Raw genomic sequence first — 24,082 nt, 5'->3', positions numbered from 1 at the left:
AGAGATCAAAAGATAAGATACATAAATGTAAATAGATATATAACTATCTATAGATAGATAGATTGAGTTGTAGGTAGCTAGATAGAGGTATGGATGGGATGGATAGATAGATAGATAGATAGATAGATAGATAGATAGATAGATAGATAGATAGATTTGTTTCCCATAGAATTAACATTACATTAAGTCCTATGGCGACTGCGACTGGATTGAGAAAGTCGAAGTAAAGTCACCCAGTGTATTCGTTCACCATTGCTGGTAACATGAGCAGGAGTGGACTTCAGATGGTCATCTGTGGTTGAAGGGAATAGAATCTCAGCAGCCTTACACCTTCCTTTTGGGGACATAGAATGTCTTGGTCAGAAGCCAGAAGTATTCGCTGTGGCGATATATGGTTAGATACCAATATTCCTGTATATGTGTATTGGATGGCATGTGATTGTCTGTGCATTGTTACATGCCCCCTTTCCCACCCTGACCGAAAAAAACCCCTCCAGTTTTTGTCTTTTCAGGATGGTACCTTAGAGCAGTGATTAAAGAGAAAAATTAATAGAAAGGAAGAAAGATGAATGGAAAAAAAATGTCTTATCATATCGCTCAACTGTCCAAATTTTCACAAAATGCCCAGATTTTTGCCTCATATTTTTGGTCTGTTCCTCATAAAATTTTGTTATTCTGGTCAGCCTTTGGCAAATCATTGAGGAATAAAATTAGGAAATATTGGTAGACATTTGAGTTTCAGACTTCATACTCTTCAGGAAATTCATGCTAATGCAAAACATGTTGTTTTATCAACTTTATACATTTATAAGAGTAATATTTAAAAATTGTCCCTATTTTTGGACCTTTACCCCTCCACACCCACATTATTTATGGCTTTATCCAGATTTCTTGCTCTGAGAGGTTGAGAGGTATGTGTATCATACTCCACTTACAACACTTTGCTAAAAGCTAAGCCACTTCACATTGTGTAAGACTTGAGTGATGATAGTGGGGTATTACCTGTCGAAGTGGCACTAGTACTTAGTGGATTACACTGGATTAAGGGGAACAGTACATTATTTCAAACTGGTGGTACATTTGTTTTATCCAAAAAAATAAAATGCACTGAAAAGATATTAGGTTAAGCTTGCATGACTTGTTTTCTGATGTACATGTACACATATTTATTAAACACAGTGAATTTTCTTACTGTGTGGCATTTTACTTCAGTTTTGATTGCTTGGATAATGATTATCCTATTCAGAGCAGTCTGTCAATTTGTTGCTGTCCTTCAGCAGTTAACATAGTAAGGCACCAATTCTCGATCTTGCCTTCCACTGTAGAAAAGTGCAGTTTGTTAAAGTACTGTGCACATTGTCCCAACTTAACCATTATAATCTCACAAAGTCAGATCTTGCTTCTTCTGTTCTTATCTTGGTTTTTTGTTTTCAGTTCCAGGCTTCCTTCCTCAAGCACCTGAAAGCACCATTCCAGGCAAAAGAACTACAATGTTACCGAAGAAGCCTCTACCTCCTACAGTCCCTCCCAAAGGAACAAGTGATTCTGCTGAAACCAAGTATGTCCACCATTTAAACTCTTGTCTTGTTATTCAAACAAAACACAGTGTTGTGAAGTAGTATCTGATTGTATTACTTTCATGTGGTTTGCATTGTTTATTTGTAGTACTTGTGCAGATGGTAAGTGGTTTGGTAAGCTTTTACATCTGTGGGTTGTTAGCTCTGTTTTTCTTACAGCACTGCAGGTTGGCAATGATATGTTCATTTGTTGAGCTCCCTTGATTTTCACTTAGCTGTTTATTTTATCTGTGGTTTAGGTCAATGTATTTGCTCCACCATATGTTGGTTCCTAAACTAGTCAAAAAACATTGCTTACTAGTTTCCATCTGCAGCAGATTGTGAAGCGTTATGCTTGTTGCAAGTTAAAACTGAGTGACTTTCAATAAGCTATAATTAATTAACATGAAGCTTTGAGTGAAGTGGTCTTTTTCTGCTTGTGTTAATGATATAGTAACTTTCCAATTTCTTTATCTCCAGTTGCTCAGTTCATGAAGCAAACCAAGGATTATGTCCATCTGAACTGAGTCCTGTTTTGACTGCCACAGAAGGTAAGTTGTTGACACAGGAAGTGTTCTGGTACATATTAACAAAAATCATTGCAGTGTTTCATTTATGTCTGTTATAGAGAGAGCAAGGTAGGAAAAATGTGTTGCTTTATTAGATGACATCTTCAGGAGAATAATAATATAACAAAATCGGCTGTAATAACAAGAAATGGCAAGAAACTTGAACGAACGTAAATACTTCTTATCAAAGAGTATACTTAAGTTGATTTACATGTCTGCCAGTTTGTGCAGAAAATGAAGGCCATGAGTTCTTAATGAGATTCCTTCAGCTTCCATTTTCCTACTTTGTGACTCTGAGCAACGTACTTAATCAGACAGTGCTCCAGGCTAAGTCTGACAAGGGTTTGTGACAAAAAGTGCTACATTCCATTTAGCACATATGAATGAATGAGTAAATAAATAATAAATTCATAAATAAATAACAGTACATTATGGTAGGTGACAGAAAGAAAGCAAAAACATCTAACTGTTTGCTCCTTTATATTGTAGTTTTGTACGGGATGCAAGGTATTACTAAATGACTGATCTCATTTAACTGGTGTTGATTGCAAATACCCTTATGCTGCAGAATCCCGTAAAGTATCTGTGCCTTACTGCAGTACTGGTACAGTGAAGTCTAGTGGTTTGTTATATATGATTACAGAAGGACTGATTTGCTTTCAGTTAGCATAAAATTTAATTTTATTTGCATCACTAAGCCATTAACCCTTCTGGTTTGAGCAGTGCTGGGTTTTACCTCGCTGAAGTCGTCTAAAATCTATTTATTTATTTATGAACCTGTAAATATAGTTTTGTCACAATAAATCCTACTTAAATACAGTATTCTCTTTCCATACACCTAGACATGCAGCCATATTAAAGCAGACCTATATCTTCATTTTATAGTTCATATTCTACATACAGTTTCAGTAAGTGCAGTTTCAATAGAAAGGAATGCTTCAATGAGGGATACAAATGAGCTGAGTGAAATAATCTTCAGGCCAAAGCACTGATAAGGATGAGAACATGCTAACAGAGTCTGCGGAAAATTTGGTACAAAAACAGATCTTGTTTATATGGAACAAGGCTTGGGAACCAGTGTTAAAGCAGCAGTAGGAAATGTACAGGGTCTTTATTATTACTATGACAGAAGTCAGTTCAGATACTCAAAAGACTGAGTACAGAAGTGTGTTCAAATATTCAGCAGTTTAGATATTTTTAAGTCATTTTAGAAGTCCAGATTTACAGAAAACAGTGCATTTTGTCTTAGTTTTGCTATTATGGAGGAAATGAATAATTCTGAGTTCAGAGTTACAACGGACAGTATAATTCATTCTTCAGAATTACACAGGTCTGAGTTTTCAGTCTTGTTCAGTTCACCAACATTGTTACTTGACACATCATCAGTGTATGATCAGTCTAGTTCAGTTTGTCAGCACTATTTGACGCACTATCAGTACGATTCCATCTGGTTCAGTTTATCAGTACTGTAATTTGAGACAGTATCAGTATGTATCAGTGTACTGTAATTCAGTCTGGTTCTGTTTATCAGTGCTGTTATTTCAGACTGTATCAGTATGTGTCAGGGTACTGTAATTCAGTCTGGTTCTGTTTATCAGTGCTGTTATTTGAGACAGTATCAGTATGTGTCAGTGTACTGTAATTCAGTCTGGTTCTGTTTGTTATTTGAGACAGTATCAGTATGTGTCAGTGTACTGTAATTCAGTCTGGTTCTGTTTATCAGTGCTGTTATTTGAGACCGTATCAGTGTACTGTAATTCAGTCTGGTTCTGTTTATCAGTGATGTTATTTGAGACAGTGTTAGTATGTGTCAGTGTACTGTAATTCAGTCTGGTTCTGTTTATCAGTGCTGTTACTTGAGACAGTGTCAGTATGTGTCAGTGTACTGTAATTCAGTCTGGTTCTGTTTACCAGTGCTGTTATTTGAGACAGTATCAGTATGTGTTGGGATAATGTAATTCAGTCTGGTTCTGTTTATCAGTGCTGTTATTTGAGACAGTATCAGTATGTATCAGAGTACTGTATCAGTATGTATCAGTGTACTGTAATTCAGTCTGGTTCTGTTTATCAGTGCTGTTGTTTGAGACAGTGTCAGTATGTATCAGTATAGTGTAATTCAGTCTGGTTCTGTTTGTTATTTGAGACAGCATCAGCATGTGTCAGTGTACTGTAATTCAGTCTGGTTCTGTTTATCAGTGCTGTTATTTGAGACTGTATCAGTATGTGTCAATGTACTGTAATTCAGTCTGGTTCTGTTTATGTTATTTGAGACAGTATCAGTATGTGTCAGTGTACTGTAATTCAGTCTGGTTCTGTTTATCACTGCAGTTATTTGAGACAGTGTCAGTATGTGTCAGTGTACTGTAATTCAGTCTGGTTCTGTTTATCAGTGCTGTTATTTGAGACAGTATCAGCATGTGTCTTTACTGTAATTCAGTCTGGTTCTGTTTATGTTATTTGAGACAGTATCAGTATGTGTCAGTGTACTGTAATTCAGTCTGGTTCTGTTTATCACTGCTGTTATTTGAGACAGTGTCAGTATGTGTCAGTGTACTGTAATTCAGTCCGGTTCTGTTTATGTTATTTGAGACAGTATCAGTATTTGTCAGTGTACTGTAATTCAGTCCAGTTCTGTTTATGTTATTTGAGACAGTGTCAGTATGTGTCAGTGTACTGTAATTCAGTCTGGTTCTGTTTGTTATTTGAGACAGTGTCAGTATGTGTCAGTGTCCTGTAATTCAGTCTGGTTCTGTTTATCAGTGCTGTTATTTGAGACAGTGCCAGTATGTGTCAATGTACTGTAATTCAGTCTGGTTCTGTTTATCAGTGTTGTTATTTGAGACGGTATCAGTATGCATTAGTGTACTGTAATTCAGTCTGGTTCTGTTTATGAGTGCTGTGATTTGAGACAGTGTCAGTATGTATCAGTGTGGTGTAATTCAGTATGGTTCTGTTTATCAGTGCTGTTATTTGAGACAGTGTCAGTATGTGTCAGTGTACTGTAATTCAGTCTGGTTCTGTTTATCAGTGTTGTTATTTAAGACTGTATCAGTATGTGTCAGTGTACTGTAATTCAGTCTGGTTCTGTTTATCAGTGCTGTTATTTGAGACAGTGTCAGTATGTGTCAGTATACTGTAATTCAGTCTGGTTCTGTTTATCAGTGCTGTTATTTGAGACAGTGTCAGTATGTATCAGTGTACTGTAATTCAGTCTGGTTCTGTTTATGAGTGCTGTTACTTGAGACAGTGTCAGTATGTATCAGTGTGGTGTAATTCATTCTGGTTCTGTTTATCACTGCTGTTATTTGAGACAATGTCAGTATGTATCAGTGTACTGTAATTCAGTCTGGTTCTGTTTATCAATGCTGTTATTTGAACCAGTGTCAGTATGTGTCAGTGTAGTGTAATTCAGTCAGGTTCTGTTCATCAGTGATGTTATTTGAGACAGTGTCAGTATGTGTCAGTATACTGGAATTCAGTCTGCTTCTGTTTATCAATGCTGTTATTTGAGACAGTGTCAGTATATGTCAGTGTACTGTAATTCAGTCTGGTTCTGTTTATCAGTGCTGTTATTTGAGACAGTATCAGTAAGTGTCAGTGTACTGTAATTCAGTCTGGTTCTGTTTATCAGTGCTGTTATTTGAGACAGTGTCAGTATGTGTCAGTGTACTGTAATTCAGTCTGGTTCTGTTTATCAATGCTGTTATTTGAGACAGTATTAGTATGTGTCAGTGTACTGTAATTCAGTCTGGTTCTGTTTATCAGTGCTGTTATTTGAGACTGTATCAGTATGTGTCAATGTACTGTAATTCAGTCTGGTTCTGTTTATCAGTGCTGTTATTTGAGACAGTGTCAGTATGTGTCAGTATACTGTAATTCAGTCTGGTTCTGTTTATCAGTGCTGTTATTTGAGTCAGTGTCAGTATGTATCAGTGTACTATAATTCAGTCTGGTTCTGTTTATCAGTGCTGTTATTTGAGACAGTGTCAGTATGTGTCAGTGTACTGTAATTCAGTCTGGTTCTGTTTGAGTGCTGTTACTTGAGTCAGTGTCAATATGTATCAGTGTGGTGTAATTAATTCTGGTTCTGTTTATCACTGCTGTTATTTGAGACAATGTCAGTATGTATCAGTGTACTGTAATTCAGTCTGGTTCTGTTTATCAGTGCTGTTATTTGCGACAGTATCAGTATGTGTCAGTGTACTGTAATTCAGTCTGGTTCTGTTTATCATTGGTGTTTGAGACAGTGTCAGTATGTGTCAGTGTACTGTAATTCATTCTGGTTCTCTTTATCAGTGCTATTTGAGACAGTGTCAGTGTACTGTAATTCAGTCTGGTTCTGTTTATCAGTGCTGTTATTTGAGACAGTATCAGTATGTATCAGTGTACTGTAATTCAGTCTGGTTCTGTTTATCAGTGCTGTTATTTGTGACAGTATCAGTAATGTGTCAGGATTATGTAATTCAGTCTGGTTCTGTTTATCAGTGCTGTTATTTGAGACAGTATCAGTATGTATCAGAGTACTGTATCAGTATGTATCAGTGTACTGTAATTCAGTCTGGTTCTGTTTATCAGTGCTGTTATTTGAGACAGTGTCAGTATGTATCATTGTAGTGTAATTCAGTCTGGTTCTGTTTATCAGTGCTGTTATTTGAGACAGTGTCATTATGTGTCAGTGTACTGTAATTCAGTCTGGTTCTGTTTATGTTATTTGAGACAGTATCAGTATGTATCAGTGTACTGTAATTCAGTCTGGTTCTGTTTATCAATGCTGTTATTTGAACCAGTGTCAGTATGTGTCAGTGTAGTGTAATTCAGTCTGGTTCTGTTCATCAGTGCTGTTATTTGAGACAGTGTCAGTATGTGTCAGTATACTGGAATTCAGTCTGCTTCTGTTTATCAATGCTGTTATCTGAGACAGTGTCAGTATATGTCAGTGTACTGTAATTCAGTCTGGTTCTGTTTATCAGTGCTGTTATTTGAGACAGTATCAGTAAGTGTCAGTGTACTGTAATTCAGTCTGGTTCTGTTTATCAGTGCTGTTATTTGAGACAGTGTCAGTATGTGTCAGTATACTGGAATTCAGTCTGGTTCTGTTTATCAGTGCTGTTATTTGAGACAGTATCAGTAAGTGTCAGTGTACTGTAATTCAGTCTGGTTCTGTTTATCAGTGTTGTTATTTGAGACAGTGTCAGTATGTATCAGTGTACTGTAATTCAGTCTGGTTCTGTTTATCAGTGCTGTTATTTGAGACAGTGTCAGTATGTATCAGCGTACTGTAATTCAGTCTGGTTCTGTTTATGTTATTTGAGACAGTATCAGTATGTGTCAGTGTACTGTAATTCACTCCATTTCTGTTTGTGTTATTTGAGACACTGTCAGTATGCGTCAGTGTCCTGTAATTCAGTCTGGTTCTGTTTATCAGTGCTGTTACTTGAGACAGTGTCAGTATGTGTCAGTGTACTGTAATTATGTCTGGTTCTGTTTATCAGTGCTGTTATTTGAAACAGTATCTGTAAGTGTACTGTAATTCAGTCTGGTTCTGTTTACCAGTGCTGTTATTTGAGACAGTATCAGTATGTGTCAGGATAATGTAATTCAGTCTAGTCCTGTTTATCAGTGCTGTTATTTGAGGCAGTATCAGTATGTATCAGAGAACTGTATCAGTATGTATCAGTGTACTGTAATTCAGTCTGGTTCTGTTTATCAGTCACGTTATTTGAGACAGTGTCAGTATTTATCAGTGTAGTGTAGTGTAATTCAGTCTGGTTCTGTTTATTTGAGACAGTATCAGCATGTGTCAGTGTACTGTAATTCAGTCTGGTTCTGTTTATCAGTGCAGTTATTTGAGTCAGTGTCAGTATGTGTCTTTACTGTAATTCAGTCTGCTTCTGTTTATTTCAGACAGTATCAGTATACTGTAATTCAGCCTGGTTCTGTTTATCAGTGCTCTTATTTGAGACAGTGTCAGTATGTGTCAGTGTACTGTAATTCAGGCTGGTTCTGTTTATGTTATTTGAAACAGTATCAGTATGTGTCAGTGTACTGTAATTCAGTCCATTTCTGTTTGTGTTATTTGAGACACTGTCAGTATGCGTCAGTGTCCTGTAATTCAGTCTGGTTCTGTTTATCAGTGCTGTTATTTGAGACAGTGTCAGTATGTGTCAGTGTACTGTAATTCAGTCTGGTTCTGTTTATCAATGCTGTTATTTGAGACAGTATTAGTATGTGTCAGTGTACTGTAATTCAGTCTGGTTCTGTTTATCAGTGCTGTTATTTGAGACTGTATCAGTATGTGTCAATGTACTGTAATTCAGTCTGGTTCTGTTTATCAGTGCTGTTATTTGAGACAGTGTCAGTATGTGTCAGTATACTGTAATTCAGTCTGGTTCTGTTTATCAGTGCTGTTATTTGAGTCAGTGTCAGTATGTATCAGTGTACTATAATTCAGTCTGGTTCTGTTTATCAGTGCTGTTATTTGAGACAGTGTCAGTATGTGTCAGTGTACTGTAATTCAGTCTGGTTCTGTTTGAGTGCTGTTACTTGAGTCAGTGTCAATATGTATCAGTGTGGTGTAATTAATTCTGGTTCTGTTTATCACTGCTGTTATTTGAGACAATGTCAGTATGTATCAGTGTACTGTAATTCAGTCTGGTTCTGTTTATCAGTGCTGTTATTTGCGACAGTATCAGTATGTGTCAGTGTACTGTAATTCAGTCTGGTTCTGTTTATCATTGGTGTTTGAGACAGTGTCAGTATGTGTCAGTGTACTGTAATTCATTCTGGTTCTCTTTATCAGTGCTATTTGAGACAGTGTCAGTGTACTGTAATTCAGTCTGGTTCTGTTTATCAGTGCTGTTATTTGAGACAGTATCAGTATGTATCAGTGTACTGTAATTCAGTCTGGTTCTGTTTATCAGTGCTGTTATTTGAGACAGTATCAGTATGTATCAGTGTACTGTAATTCAGTCTGGTTCTGTTTGAGTGCTGTTACTTGAGTCAGTGTCAATATGTATCAGTGTGGTGTAATTCATTCTGGTTCTGTTTATCACTGCTGTTATTTGAGACAATGTCAGTATGTATCAGTGTACTGTAATTCAGTCTGGTTCTGTTTATCAGTGCTGTTATTTGAGACAGTATCAGTATGTGTCAGTGTACTGTAATTCAGTCTGGTTCTGTTATGTTATTTGAAACAGTATCAGTATGTGTCAGTGTACTGTAATTCAGTCTGGTTCTGTTTATCAGTGGTGTTTGAGACTGTGTCAGTATGTGTCAGTGTACTGTAATTCATTCTGGTTCTCTTTATCAGTGCTATTTGAGACCGTGTCAGTGTATTGTAATTCAGTCTGGTTCTGTTATCAGTGCTGTTATTTGAGACAGTATCAGTATGTGTCAGTGTACTGTAATTCAGTCTGGTTCTGTTTATCAGTGCTGTTATTTGAGACAGTATCAGTAATGTGTCAGGATTATGTAATTCAGTCTGGTTCTGTTTATCAGTGCTGTTATTTGAGACAGTATCAGTATGTATCAGAGTACTGTATCGGTATGTATCAGTGTACTGTAATTCAGTCTGGTTCTGTTTAACAGTGCTGTAATTTGAGACAATGTCAGTATGCGTCATTATACTGTAATTCAGTCTGGTTCTGTTTATCAGTGCTGTTATTTGAGACAGTGTCAGTATGCATCAGTATACTGTAATTCAGTCTGTTTCTGTTTATCAGTGCTGTTATTTGAGAGAGTATCAGCATGTGTCAGTGTACTGTAATTCAGTCTGGTTTTGTTTATCAGTGCTGTTATTTGAGACAGTGTCATTATGTGTCAGTGTACTGTAATTCAGTCTGGTTCTGTTTATGTTATTTGAGACAGTATCAGTATGTATCAGTGTACTGTAATGCAGTCTGGTTCTGTTAATCAGTGCTGTTATTTGAGACTGTATCAGTATGTATCAGTGTACACTCATTCAGTCTGGTTCTCTTTATGAGTGCTGTTATTTGAGACCATATCAGTATGTATCAGTGTACTGTAATTCAGTCTGGTTCTGTTTATCAGTGCTGTTATTTGAGACAGTATCAGTATGTGTCAGTGTACTGTAATTCAGTCTGGTTCTGTTTATCAGTGCTGTTATTTGAGACAGTGTCAGTATGTGTCAGTGTACTGTAATTCAGTAGTGTACTGTAATTCAGTCTGGTTCTGTTTATCAGTGATGTTATTTGAGACAGTGTCAGTATGTGTCAGTGTACTGTAATTCAGTCTGGTTCTGTTTATCAGTGCTGTTATTTGAGACAGTGTCAGTATGTGTCAGTGTACTGTAATTCAGTCTGGTTCTGTTTATCAGTGCTGTTATTTGAGACAGTGTCAGTATGTGTCAGTGTACTGTAATTCAGTCTGGTTCTGTTTATCAGTGCTGTTATTTGAGACAGTATGTGTGTGTGTCAGTGTACTATAATTCAGCCTGGTTCTGTTTATCAGTGCTGTTATTTGAGACAGTATCAGTATGTGTCAGTGTACTGTAATTCAGTCTGGTTCTGTTTATCAGTGCTGTTATTTGAGGCAGTATCAGTATGTGTCAGTGTACTGTAATTCAGTCTGGTTCTCTCTATCTGTGCTATTTGCCACAGTATCTGTATAAGATCAGCCTGGTTCAGATTATCAGTGCTGTTGTTTGACACAGTATCAATGTAATTCAGTCTGGTTCAGTTTATCAGTGCTGTTATTTCAGACTGTGTCAGTATAATTCTTTCTGGTTCAGTTTATCAGTGCTATTATTTGCCACGGTAACAGTATAAGGTCAGACTGGTTTGTTTATCAGTGCTGTTATTTGCCTCCATATAAGATCAGTCTGGTTCTGTTTATCGTTGCTGTTATTTCCCACAGAATCAGTATAATTCAGACTGGTTCTGTTTATCAGTGCTGTTGTTTGTCACATCGTCAGTATAACACTTAATCAGATATTATTAGATAACTGTATCTATCTCTGCTGTATGCTGCTACTACATAATAAACCAACTTTATCAACCCATCAGTTAGTAATGACTTTTATTCTGAAAGGTACAAAAAGATTTGGCCCATAAGGGAGAAGCTGAAAGTTTAGTCACTTGTTAAGTTCTGCTCCGGTTAGTTAAAAATAAAAAACATTTATTTCATTTCTAACACCGAACTTGATCTAGATGTGAGTAACATTTCAAGTAGATCTGTTCCCCTCCTTTAAAAACAGACTGTTAAAAGAATTCTGCTCAAGCCATCCTTGCATCCATGCTTGGAAGGCAGAAGCTTTATCATTCCCATAGTTGGCAGTGTTCCTGTATTCATTTCCACCTTTTCCTGTGATTCCCAAGGTACTTGTAGAGCTTCGGAAAGAATTACCAAAGATCTTTTTGGCCCAGGCATAGTTGGTTCTTCTATTTAATGGACTTGGCCATGGGCAATTATCACAAGGCTCCTAATAGACTGGATCTTATCATATAGCATCAGGGGTGAATAGTACACCTCAGCTTATAACATTTGAAACTGGCCAGCTGGATGATTCTGTTTTGGTACCTTTTAAGCACTTGTTTCATGATGATGTGCAGCAAGTATTTAAGGAGGCAAGAAAATCTGCAACTGAAAACTCCTGTGTTTACAAAGAGAAGAGGTTTTCTAGGTAGTGCTTAACCAGTAGGAAAGATGCTAAAACTTTTTTTGCCCATGCGTATGAGTTTGTTGTGAGCTACGTAGAGATGATTTGTCATTCTTCTATCAAAGTGCGTCTTGCAGCCATCTCAGCTTATGGTCCACATGGGACCCCCCTGTTTCATTTCTGTTTGTGGACAGTTTAGGAAGTAGTTCATGAAATGAGTGTTACAAGCGAAGACTCCCTCAAAGGCAAATTCTTCTTCCCTGTGATCTCAAATTTGTTCTAGAAAAATGTACTTTACCTCCTTTTGGACTTTACTTCTCAGGCTGATTTACAGTTCATTCCTTGGAAGAATTGTTTTTCTCAGTCTGCTCTGATGTTTACAAGACGAGTGTCTGAGCTGTAATCTGTCATGGTGGTACAACCCTGTCTGACTTTTCACAAGGACAGGGTTGTGTTTTGCACTAATCCATCATTCATGCCTAAAGTGAGTGTACCTTGAACCGTGCCACCATCAATCTCCCATTGTTCTGTCCTTATCCATAAAACAAGGGTGAAAACGTAGATGTGCACAGGCAGATCAGATACTACTTTGACAGAACTTTGCAGCACCCGCCCGCTGTCCCCCACATTTTGCATAGTTGAGGTGTTTCAACCTCTTTGATTCATTTGGTGTAAGATTTTGTTTTTATATGGTATTGTGACGGTCTGTGAATTTACTCTTACTAGATTTTGGCTTTAGGTACATTCTTCTCCTTTATGGAAGCAAAACTGTAAGCTTCCCTTTCAGGAAATGCTCAGCCAGTGAGCTGCCACAAGAAGAGAGATGGAGTGAAGTCGCAGCTTTTGAAAGTTTGCCAGTACTGGGTTAACTTGGCCAGTAACCCAAAATACCACTGAGTGAGGAATTCTAACTTCTACTGTTTCAGTTCAGTAGGACTTGTGCAACTGTATTTTTCTTGCAATGCAGTTGTTGCTGCTGTGTATTTTCTTTGAAGAGCAGATTTTGTTTGTTGTTTAACAGAATTGGGCATCCCATTGACATTACATACAGCTCCTGTCAAACTCTCTATTGTTTTAAAGTCTAACTACCTGTACCACTAAAAACTCCTGGCCATTTCTTCCATGCACTGGGCTGTCCCTCATCAGCTAAAAGATTCCATCCTCCGAGTATGTCAAACATCTCTCTTTCCACATTGTTAATTTCTGTGTTGCACAGTCTTAGTCAAGTTCCTTAAGATGCTGCCACTGTCAATAACATTGATAAGATTAGTTTAACTGTAAACATATTTGCAAAAGTCAAGAAACCTTGATTATAAGGCTTAGGAATGTGTTCTAATATTAGGCCCCTGAAGTATGAAACAGAATTTCAGTGAACCATGTAGGTTGTATTGACGTTCTGCCTCTGCTCTTATAGCCTGCTCATATAGTCCTAGCTTCATTTCTCAGTTCTAATACTTATTGTGCATAATATTTCCCTCTGGCGGCATCAGTATTTCCTTACATCTACTTATAAATAATTAAAAAATACAAGCAAGTGGCATATCTCATTAAATATTTTAAAAATCAAATATTGCATGACGACCTTTTGTTTGCAGTGAATACAAATAGGCAACTCAGCTTCAATCAAGTTATTTCAAACTGGAGAGTAAAGTCTTCTCACTGCAGATCACTGATACTCTCCCTGCTTTGGGACCCTTCCTTTCTTATCTAGCACCATTAATGTGTACTTTGGCACTAGAAAATGTCCATTGATCATCTTAACAGTTTAAGTAGAACTTAACTTTGCCAAACTTACTGGAAGATAAGGTTCAAGAATTAATAGCCAAGATTGGAAGGGATGAGATAAAAATGGTGGTATGTAATCCATCAACAGAGAAGTCACCTGAAACGGATGGTATTCTTGTGAAAGGTCAGAAGTTGTGATGGATGAAAGTGCTAAAGATCCTGGGACGTTATGGTTAAAAATATTTTAAAAGGAGAGATATTACTGGCATCTTGGAAGAGAGCTTTGGTGGCTGTATTACATAAAAACAGTAAAAGACTTGTCAGACCAATTTCATTCATTTTTAAATTGTGTTTATTAAATAGTTTTGTCCATAATTCATACGTATGGATCAGCGTGGTTTTGTGAAGGGGAAGGAAACAGTTGCCAATATTAGTACAACAATGATGATCTCTGGGGAAGCATAGTGTAAGAAAATACTATTGTTGCTGGGTCTTGATGCAGAAACACATTCAGTATAGTCAACTAGGATTTATTGAGCATGACAGTGGTAGCATTTGCATTCCCTGACAGAAATGTACAGTTAATCAAGAGGATACATGAAGGGTCAGAGGCAAGAGTTAAGGTGGGAGGGTTCCTCTCCGATAAGCTGTGTTTGGACAGAAAAAACATGCAGGGATGTCCTCTTTCTCTTTTCTTATTTGCTTTACTCTTAGAGCCATTGGCAAAGAAATAAGGGACTCACAAATTTAGGGATATAAATAATATGGTTAGCCTTATTTGAGATTATATCATTGTGTACTTGAACAATTCCAGAAAAGAACATTTCATTGTTGTGGAACATTTTGAGACAGTTTCAGGTCTTTTCAGGATATGAAATAAATGAATATAGCACAGGCTGTAGAGGTGACTGTACCCACACATGAGCTAGTTCACTAATAAGTGATTAGAAGTAGTATTTAGGTATTATGGCTTAAAAAGGGTTTTTTATGGCAAAGATATGAGTAAAGAGACTAAATGTAATAAAAACATTGAGAAATTGGAGGCTTTTTATTATGAATGTGGATTGTAAGATCCAAGATCCAAGCAGTGAAAATGTTTCTAGACCCTTTAGTTTTATATAGAGGTCTGCCATATTTTTATCATCCATACCAAAAGTTGTGGAGCATCATTTATAAAGAGTTGAAGGAATTTACTTGGGAGGTAAAGAGGGCAAGAGTTAAGTCGCATGTTGCTTCCCCCCATGTGACAAGAGGGTTTAATATCACCTTATTTGTATGAATATTTTAGAGCTACACAGTTAAGGCTCATATAACTCACAATAAAAATCCAAAAGGTACCTAATAATCCACTAAGAAGTCCAAGGCATCCAGGAAACAGTCAGCCACTGTTTATATGTTTTTATTTTTGCAAGGTTGAAACAAAAACGTACTGTTCATAGAGAGCATTTGTGTTTTTATTTGGCTGAATAAAGTTGATAATTTGATTTATCAGTGGCTGACTACGTTTCTTGGGTGCCTTGGACTTCTTAAGGATCATATAGTTAACACAGCAGAAGGTTATAATTCAAAGTGGAAAGGGATGATGATGAAATAGTTGGGGGATGTTCAAGAAATAAGGAAAAGTATGTTTTTGGATGCAGGCCATTAATGATAATAACCATACTGAATGTTATGTTTATAAGGTACCAGATAATATTCTAAGAACTAAGTCAGCACTGACATGGAGAGAGGAGATTTCAGCAATAAGGATGACTACAAGGAGGGAGATACAAAACAGGCAAGAGGGGCCTGAACTTTACTGGACAAAATTATCAAAAGGGTCTCAAAAATCTGTCCTATGCTGCCCGACTGAAAGAACTCCAGCTCTATTCAGTCGCTTACCGCTTGCTCAGAGGTGACCTTTGCCTAACATACAAGGCCATGTCAAACCCAGATTTGATGAATATGCTTCACCTCAAAAAATCTAGATCCATCAGAGCCACAAGGGCGGGAGACTTAAACCTTGACACGGCTATTAATAGGACGTGCTGGAGGGATAGATTCATCACCCAAAGACTCCCTATGCTGTGGAACAAAATCCCGGTACATGTGAGGCAGAGCACCTCGCTGGCCTTGTTCAAGAGAAATCTTGACCAATGGATGGGAGATCGCAGATATACCCCAGGGATTACCTCAGTGTCACTGCTCGACAGAGGCACAGAAAAATAATGGGTATAGTTCCCCATACTAAAGGGGTGGCGTAAGCCACAAAACGATGGGCTAGGCTTGTAAATGCCCTCGGGCAGATAGCCTAGTATGAACCTATGAACCTATGAACCTATGAAAAAGGACAGTGTATTGGAAGCAAATAACTTTAGACGGAAATGTAATAGAGTGAGATGAGGCCAAGCAGAAGTTTGGGCTGCAGGTTAGAGACTACTTACCTTAACAAGGATAAATAAGATTATAGGTAGAGCGAAAAAAGAGGAGTGCTGAGTGAAAAATAACTCTGGTTGATTTTTTTAAATTGAGTGTAGAACAGAAGGCATTATTTACAAAAGGATAACCAATAGGATATTTAAAGTACTGCATTATAACTTCAAGAATCAATCAGAAGAGGTTAGAAAAAATTAGAGCAGTTCTATAGGCAGTTTACAAGGTATCAATTGGTGGATATCTGTATAGCTCCTAAATATGCAACAGAGTCTAGAAGATTTAGGATTTTTGCATGAAGGTGTTTGCTTAGGTATTTTTTTACTCCATGCAGCCTTTTTTCCCCACAGGTAGGTGGCATTTGTTGGAGGTGTGAAGGGAAAGAGAAAAGAGATTGAAACAAGTTTTCTGGAAGCGTAACAGTTGGGGAGATTTTAAAAGTTCCATGCAGAATACTTTAGACATAACTGCTGAGAAAGGAAGAAATGTAACTAAGGAAATGATTCTTTTGAACTGTGATAACAGGACTGAATTGTCTTGAAATAGTAAGTTAGCACAGTGTTCAATGTTGTTAGCCAAGGAAAAAAACAATTACTAGGGTTTCCAAGATGGGTGTACAGTGATTAAAGAGCAAGGGCTGTTGCCAAACTTAAGGAGCCTAGAAAAAGAAAAATAATCAGAAATCCGGTAGAGGTATTAGAGCTATTTTGGAACTTTTATGAACATTTGTGTAAAGCAGGGAAGTGGGTAAATCATGAAATAGCACAAGTGGAAATACTTTTGGAAAACTTAAATATGCCAAGGTTAGAGGTAGATGAGGCTCAACAGTTAAGACAGAAGGAGGGGTTCCTGCAATTAGATCATAAGATATTTCCACATGAGCTACAATGCTGTGATCAGAAGGCCTAACCACCACTTCCCCATAGAGTGGCATGGTGGAGAAGCAAACTCGCTGTGGTGTTAAAACTTGGCCAGCCATACAGTACATTGCTAGAATCCCTAAACGACTACATGTCTGCATTATAACAACAGAGACAGCCTTGTCTAAATGGCTACATGGCCATATTATAACAACAGAGACAGCCTCGCTAGACATGTTACCTACCAGTCACACTTCTAGTGAGGCTGTCTCTGTTGTTATAATAATAATGTTTTTGAAGAATGATTACTTATTGTACACCAGGCAGAAGAGGAGTAAATTTATTCCACTATTCAGGGAAAGTCGAGAAGCAGGTATGAAATTCAAACTGCTTTTCCAATTATCTTCAAAGTATTCTTCCCTGGAGGGGCAAAATTATTTTTTGCTGAAGTATATGCTGTGGAGGAAATGCAAAAGTTTGTCCAACAAAAAGTGAGTTGTGAAACAGAAGGAGAATATGCTTCTTGTCCTTTTGGTAATAAAGACCAGAGAAGCTGTGCCAGTGAAACATTTTACAAAGTTTCAATGGAAAATGCTGGAGAGAAGGAAGGGAGCACTAGAGTCAACCAGAAGAATCAAGAGTACATTGGAAATGAAGCAGAGACAGGATTTGGGAAATTGAGATGAACAGGAATAAAATGAGTAACTTGGAAAGTGACAAATGTGAAATTACAAAACAATAGAAGTAGAGAAAATCAAACGGCTAACTCTTTTTCAAGAAGTATTACTTAATCGGTTTAATTGTGAACAGATTGCCACTCTTATTTCATCATTTCTCTGGCTCAGGTCACTTAATTTGTCATGGTTTGCACTACTTTAGCCACTGCAAGTACTGCCATTTCCCTCTGCGGCATTTGAAGCTGGAAGGTATGGAAAGTGTCCGCTGCACAACTCCTTCCCTTGTGTTTTTCTTTGGGCCTCTGTTCAAAGCTGACTTGCATTAATGATTTGCTCTCTGGGTCAGTAACATTCCCTGCAGAAAGCCCACTGCCCCTTGCTCCTGCAGGTGTGTATTCCCTGCAGAAAGCTAACTGCCTGTTGCTCCTACAGCCGTCTTCGTGCTCAGAGGCAGAAATACCTTAATTTTTGGATGGAATAACAACAGAAAGTGACTCCACCATACACTGCACTCTCTTATGGCAGGTAAGAACCGAGTTCTCCTCTACCTAGTTATTGTAGAATGCTTATTCTCTTCTAATGTTCTGTTGCTTCCTGACCATTCATGCCTTGATACATTTCCAAAAAGCACTTAATATTTGCTATACATTTCCAAAAAGCACTTAATATTTGCTCTTTAATGGAGTAAGTCTGCAGTCCCACCTGTATATGCCTTGGTTTCCTCTTTGGGTCTGCTGTTCCACGCATAAGAACTCAGTGTGCCCTTTCTGTCTTTCTGTTGGCTTTCTACAGCCCAGTTAATCTAGTCAGTAACTGTTTTGTGTACTGTGGACACCTCTACATTTCTACCTTCTGGGCACTCAATTCAGTCCTAACTTTTTTTCTCCTGGCCTGGTTTTCCTAATTTGTCAGTTTGTCCTGAGCCTTGTTAGCTTCCAGTATTACATTTCTGATTTCAGGAGATTATTTTCCTGTTCCAGAGACATTGTGACATCTGAATGCTCCGAATGTCTCTTCAGTTTTATTTTTATCCCTGAGATCGTAATATAGTTATCCAATTTATTGGGACTTTTTTTTTTCTAGCATCTGTTAGTATTTTTTTCATTAATGTTAAGTCCAAGTCCAAGGATACCTGTGTAAATGATGGTTCTTGTTCTGCCTTACTGATTACTGGAAATGAGGCAGCCATATGGTCTAATCATAAGGCTGCTGGTAATAAACAGTCAGCTGTGTTTTTTTTTCAGCTTTAGATCACACAGTCAACATTCTGGACAAATCTTCCAGTGAAAGTCCACTATTTTCTGAACAACAGACTGCATCAGTTCAGCCTTTCTTATACTGCAGTTTATTCATTTATTGGTGAAGTAACTCAGGGAAGATACTTGTGTTTATTGTGTCATACCAGCAGTCCTAGGATTTGACCTTTTTTGGAGCATGAGGGAGGAGGAAAATTTGACCTCCATGTGTGGTCAGTCACGAGGAATGCACTACCTCTAAATCAACTATCCCTTTTAACAAAGTATTTTTCATGAGCCAGCAATCTGTTCTTCTGAAGCTGACTTATAAGGGAGAAATGAAGTATAGACAAGGTCTGAGGATGTAGTTTGCCAGACATACTGTTATCAAAATCTAAGCTTTTATATGTTTTTCTTTCTAGAGAGGGGGCTGCCCTGCTGTGCTCTGCCCATTGCCAAAGCCATACGTAGTGCATACCTTCATAGGTGTCATTGGACTAGGTACTTTTGGCAGAGCACAGTGCTGTTCATCCTCACTTTCTGATCTAATTACAAACACCACATATGATTATAAATGAGTTCGAGTCTCCCCTTTTTAGAAGTGCATGCAGAGCTTCTGATGTTTGTACTCCACCACATGCACATAAGACAGATTGCATGGCTTTGATGTCTAGTATAAGGCTTATGTCAGTCTTGGTAAACTCTACGAGCTCATGCAAAGCATGGAGCTTGGTGGAATGTGTACTCCTTCTCAGTAATTGTAACACAGTTAATCATTAATATTTCCAGAAGTGCTTCTTGTACGCTAAAATAGCCAAAGGGAAGGAGTAGATATCCAATTATTTTAAGCTCGATCTTAGGTCTGTTGATTAATGCAGGACTCGTAGACATCCAATTATTTTAAGCTAGATCTTAGGTCTGTTGATTAATGCAGTACTCGTAGACATCCAGTTATTTTAAGGTCGATCTTGGGTCTGTTGATTAATGCAGTACTCGTAGACATCCAGTTGTTTTAAGGTCAATCTTGGGTCTGTTGATTAATGCAGTACTCGTAGGCATCCAATTATTTTAAGGTAGATCTTAGGTCTGTTGATTAATGCAGTACTCATAGACATCCAGTTATTTTAAGGTAGATCTTAGGTCTGTTGATTAATGCAGTACTCTAAAGCAAATAGCAAGAAAATCTTCACCCCCCTCCCCCCATATTGACCAATGATCTAGTACTAATATACCACTGTCAACAGCAAACACAGCACAATAGTTTTTATTTATGTTTTTCAGAGGTAAGCATATGTACCCTTTTTGTTTTTAGCACACCCCCCCCCACACCCCCGGACCACTACTTTAATATTTTTTTTCCAGCATTGCTCCATCTCTAATGAAAATAGGTCATTATAAGAAATTAATAATGTTTCCCTGTTTCTTGAAGATACTGCAATTTTGAGTCTAAAGGAAGCGACACATTTTGGGCCTATAGACATTGCTGTACTGTAGCATGCAATAGTGCATGAGGAAACAGTGTAACAAGTAGTTGTACCCAAGCAAAAAAAAAACAAAACACCTGTATATATATTGGGTCTATATTAGAACACCGAACTTTCAAAATTTCGAGTGTTGTAATATTGAACCCTATTAATCGAAAATTTAAAACATCGAACATACAGAACAGCAAATTTTTTCCTAGGGAAAAAATTTGCTGTTCCAAAACAAAAGCAAACAAGCAGCAATCCACGCACACACACACACACACCTAAACTCTTACACCTAACCCTACATTAAACTATACATACACCACTAACTATCCACTTACCTTAACCCAAACCCTAACCCTAAGGTCCGTCACTATCGCACAGTCACCTCCCCCACAACCTAACCCTAACTCACCTAACCCTCATGTCCACACAATTGCACACTTACCTGAACCCGACCCGTAACTTTCCACCACAGCACTGAAAATACCGAAGCAACAGAAACGGACAACCAAATTCTTTCCCTAGGAAAAAATGTTTTTCTGTTTCTTCGATATTTTTCAGCGTTCGCTGAAAACGGGTTGATATTAGAACATTCAAAATTTTGAAAGTTCGGTGTTCTAATATAGACCCTAGATAGATATATATATATATATATATATATATATATATATATATATATATATATGTATAGATATATATATATATATATATATATGTGGCTAGAAGCTGAAAGGAACCTGTAGAAGCATGTTCCTGTGTAGCTGTGATTTAATGGCCAAAGTACATTGTTTTTTTACCTGCAGCAGGATAATTGATGGACAGAATAAGAAAGAAAAAAGAGCTAGTGAACCACCGTAAATGGTAGCTTGTCACAGTCAGACTCTCATCTCCACCAATGGAGACTACTTCCACTTGGTTTAAGAGAATAAATTTGACATTTAGGGATGGAGGGAACAAAAGGATAGATTAAAAAACTTGACTGCCTGACTAACTTGGAGCCTTTTTTATTTTTCCTGTTGTTAAACTTCCTGTCAATTTGTGATTTTTTTCCTGATGATTTTTATTTCCCTGATTAATTCCAGTTCTTTTGACCGATTCTAGTAGTTACATTTCTACTCTTCTGCACAGGTATCATTATTTTCCACTCCACTCCAGTCTGTACGGCAGCCATGTTACAAATGTTTGCTTTATCATCATAGAGGCATGCTATCCTAGTAGCTGAACAGTATTCCGTTTAGGGGCATTAAAAAGATCTGGTCAGGCTACTGATTCCTCTGATGCTCTGCATTGGGAATAGCACAGTATTTTTTGCTCTATTTGCTTTTTTTGGTCAACTGTATGTCACCACACATGATGGCTAGCTAACTTATTTAATAACTGACGTCTGTGTCAAGTTTGTGATGGGCTGATTTGGTCTCCCATTTAGGAATGTGTTTTGAAGCATCTGACATGACCTTGTTTGCTGTAAAGTCATGGTGATGCTGTCTCTGTCTTCCCCTGGTTTTTAACTTGTATGTATGTGTTTTTTTTTTTTTTTTTCCACTAGTTAACTAAATGTCCTAGTGTAAGTGCTGTCTTAAGGTGCAGCCTGGCTGGGAATAGAAATCTATTTAAGAAACTTCTTGCTTGTTATCGCATAGTTTGCAGATAAGAGAAGGAATCATCCCAACAGCTCACATCCTATAGTATTTATGCTCAACTGTCAGTCTGAAACTTCCTTTGTTTACTCTAATGAATGTGTTATTTTCATTTAGAATGCTGTAGTGATTAGTGGTGATTTAAATGTAGCTGGAACACAAGCTACCTTTTTTATTCTTGCATTAGCTTGTGTTACAGTTTGTCCTTCACAGGGTAAGAATCATGTTGTAATGTTTTGTTTTGTTTGTTACTTTAGGGTTTCATGTCAGCTACATTATTGGAGGTGTCCTTACGATGCTGGCCTCCTTCATCCTTATAGCCGCTGTCATCTTATACAGGTAATCAGTGATATGTTCAGGGACATCTACTACATAGGTACAGAAGTTATGGATACTGTCTATTACTAATCAGAGCTTTTACTGTGATTTCCAACTGAATAAAGCCCATTTGCAGTTGAAGTTGAAGGAAGAGAGGTCCATGAAATTCATCAGCACAGTAAACAGAAGAGCAGTGCTTGAACCTATACTATAGAGGGATAAAACATTGTCTCTGATCCATGTTCATTTAGTAGTACAGGCACTGAAGGAATTGGAAGGGGAGGATTTAAGTGAAAGGCAGACACCAGCGTACTAATCCTAAGGAGAGGAAAGCAGCTTTGATTCAATACATTGGTGACTCTTACTGGAATATAGCTGCATTACTTGTAGTATGAATGAGCTTAGTGAAACTGCTACACGGTGGTGCAGGGCTTGCACACGTGGTTGCATGCATGTAGCGCACCATGTGATCATCTTGTGAAAGCTGCCAAAGGGAGGAGACTAGGGTCTTATGAAGAAACAACTTTGTTGTGATGGATAACAGCACTGCTCCCTGTACACTGGACCATCACCCACAGGAAACAACATAGGCACAAACATGCATTAACAAAAAAGAAAACAAACCATATTAACTTTTTTTTCCATTTACATACATTATACATCACATATCTTTTATTTTTTTGTAACTGTCATCGGTCCAATATGACATAAATTGCTGAATTCCTGCCTTCCCTTAAACCTCAGTCCTCCATTTGAAATTATTCTGCATGTGTTGTTCCCACAATTTATATTTATTTCTATGTAGTTTAATTTTTCCCTTTTCTAAGGATCCATCTTCCAGTTCTTTTATGTATTTTATAATATTCAGTACTCTAAATACAGTTGATTTAGACTTGGATTTCCATTTTCTAGTATTTTTTTTTTTTTTGCAGCCAATAGAATCACCCCTGGGAGTGTCTTAGAAATCTGGTACATCTGCTTCCAGTAAGTTAAAATGAAAACCTCCCCCAAAGTGGTTGTCTGACATGGATCCAAGGAAGATCAAAACCTTGCCCGCTATGGTCACCTATGTGCTTTTCCGTAGAAAATGTATTGGCAAAGAAGATAGCTTAGTTTTTCTTCTAGCCCTGTTGATGTCTTTGGCGTGATCTTTAGTTTAATGCAAGAATATCTTAAATGGGTGGGGGAGTGTAGTGTAGTAAAGAGAATTACACACACAGGAGATTTAAAATTGGTGACCATTGAGGAACACAAGCTCTGATGGTCATTCCAGTCATTTTTCAGGCCTTCAGGGATGCTTTCGTTGCCATGGTTCCCAGGAAGCAGTGAAGAATTACCAAGGGTGAGGAAATAATCAGGTGCATCTATAAAAGCCACGTAACAAACCTTGTGTTGATTTTATTGGCTGTAAATAGGGGTCCAGCCATGCAGCCACTAGTCATACTCTGTACAGTGACAGAGAGTTGTATCCCAGGCACGTTTGGAAAGTACATTTTCCACTGTGGGAATGAAGTCTGTAAATTGGTAAATGAATTTTCATCCATCTCTACCAGATATTTTCAGGTAAATGGAAAACATGATGTGAGAGATTCTGGATAGATCCCTAAGGCATAGACATGTTAGCATCATCATCTGCCCCCTCTTCCTCCTTTCTTACACTTGGCTGAGATGCCGTGTCAACTGTCCCCACCTCTGTATATTCAGTGCCACTCTCCTAAGTCATGCCTGACTTACAGGCTTTCTGTCATGCAGTCCATCCGACTCTTAGCTGGATGTCCTTGTTTCCTCTTTCTTACCAAATCTTCTTGTCTATGTTATTTTCTGCATTCCTGCACATGTGCCTGAACCATCGCAGTCTGGTTTCTTTGACCTTCCCTACAACTGGAGCTACTTTAGCTTCTGCTTTATTTGATGCATCATTTCTTTGTCTGTCCCACAGTATGCATCATACTACCAGCCTCAGGCACTTCGTTTCCATCCCCTCTAGCTTCCTTAACTACTGTAT

At 37.7% G+C, this 24,082-nt stretch overlaps 1 protein-coding gene across 3 annotated transcripts in view; it reads left to right on the top strand.

The window, feature by feature from the left end:
• Positions 1–24,082, top strand: part of LRP4 (LDL receptor related protein 4) — a 2,374,694-nt gene that overhangs the window by 2,211,516 nt on the left and 139,096 nt on the right. For all 3 annotated transcript variants that reach the window (XM_044082533.1, XM_044082532.1, XM_044082534.1), the window contains exons 34-36: positions 1,435–1,558; positions 2,037–2,107; positions 22,017–22,098. In XM_044082533.1, the coding sequence (XP_043938468.1) occupies positions 1,435–1,558; positions 2,037–2,107; positions 22,017–22,098 (277 nt within the window). The remainder of the gene's footprint in view (positions 1–1,434; positions 1,559–2,036; positions 2,108–22,016; positions 22,099–24,082) is intronic.

The sequence above is a fragment of the Protopterus annectens genome, chromosome 9.part0 (assembly GCF_019279795.1).
Source record: "Protopterus annectens isolate FY-2018-M chromosome 9.part0, PAN1.0, whole genome shotgun sequence".
Classification (NCBI taxonomy): Eukaryota; Metazoa; Chordata; order Ceratodontiformes; family Protopteridae; genus Protopterus; species Protopterus annectens.
The sequence above is the reverse complement of the archived record's forward strand: the minus strand, read 5'-3'. Positions and strand labels throughout refer to the sequence as shown.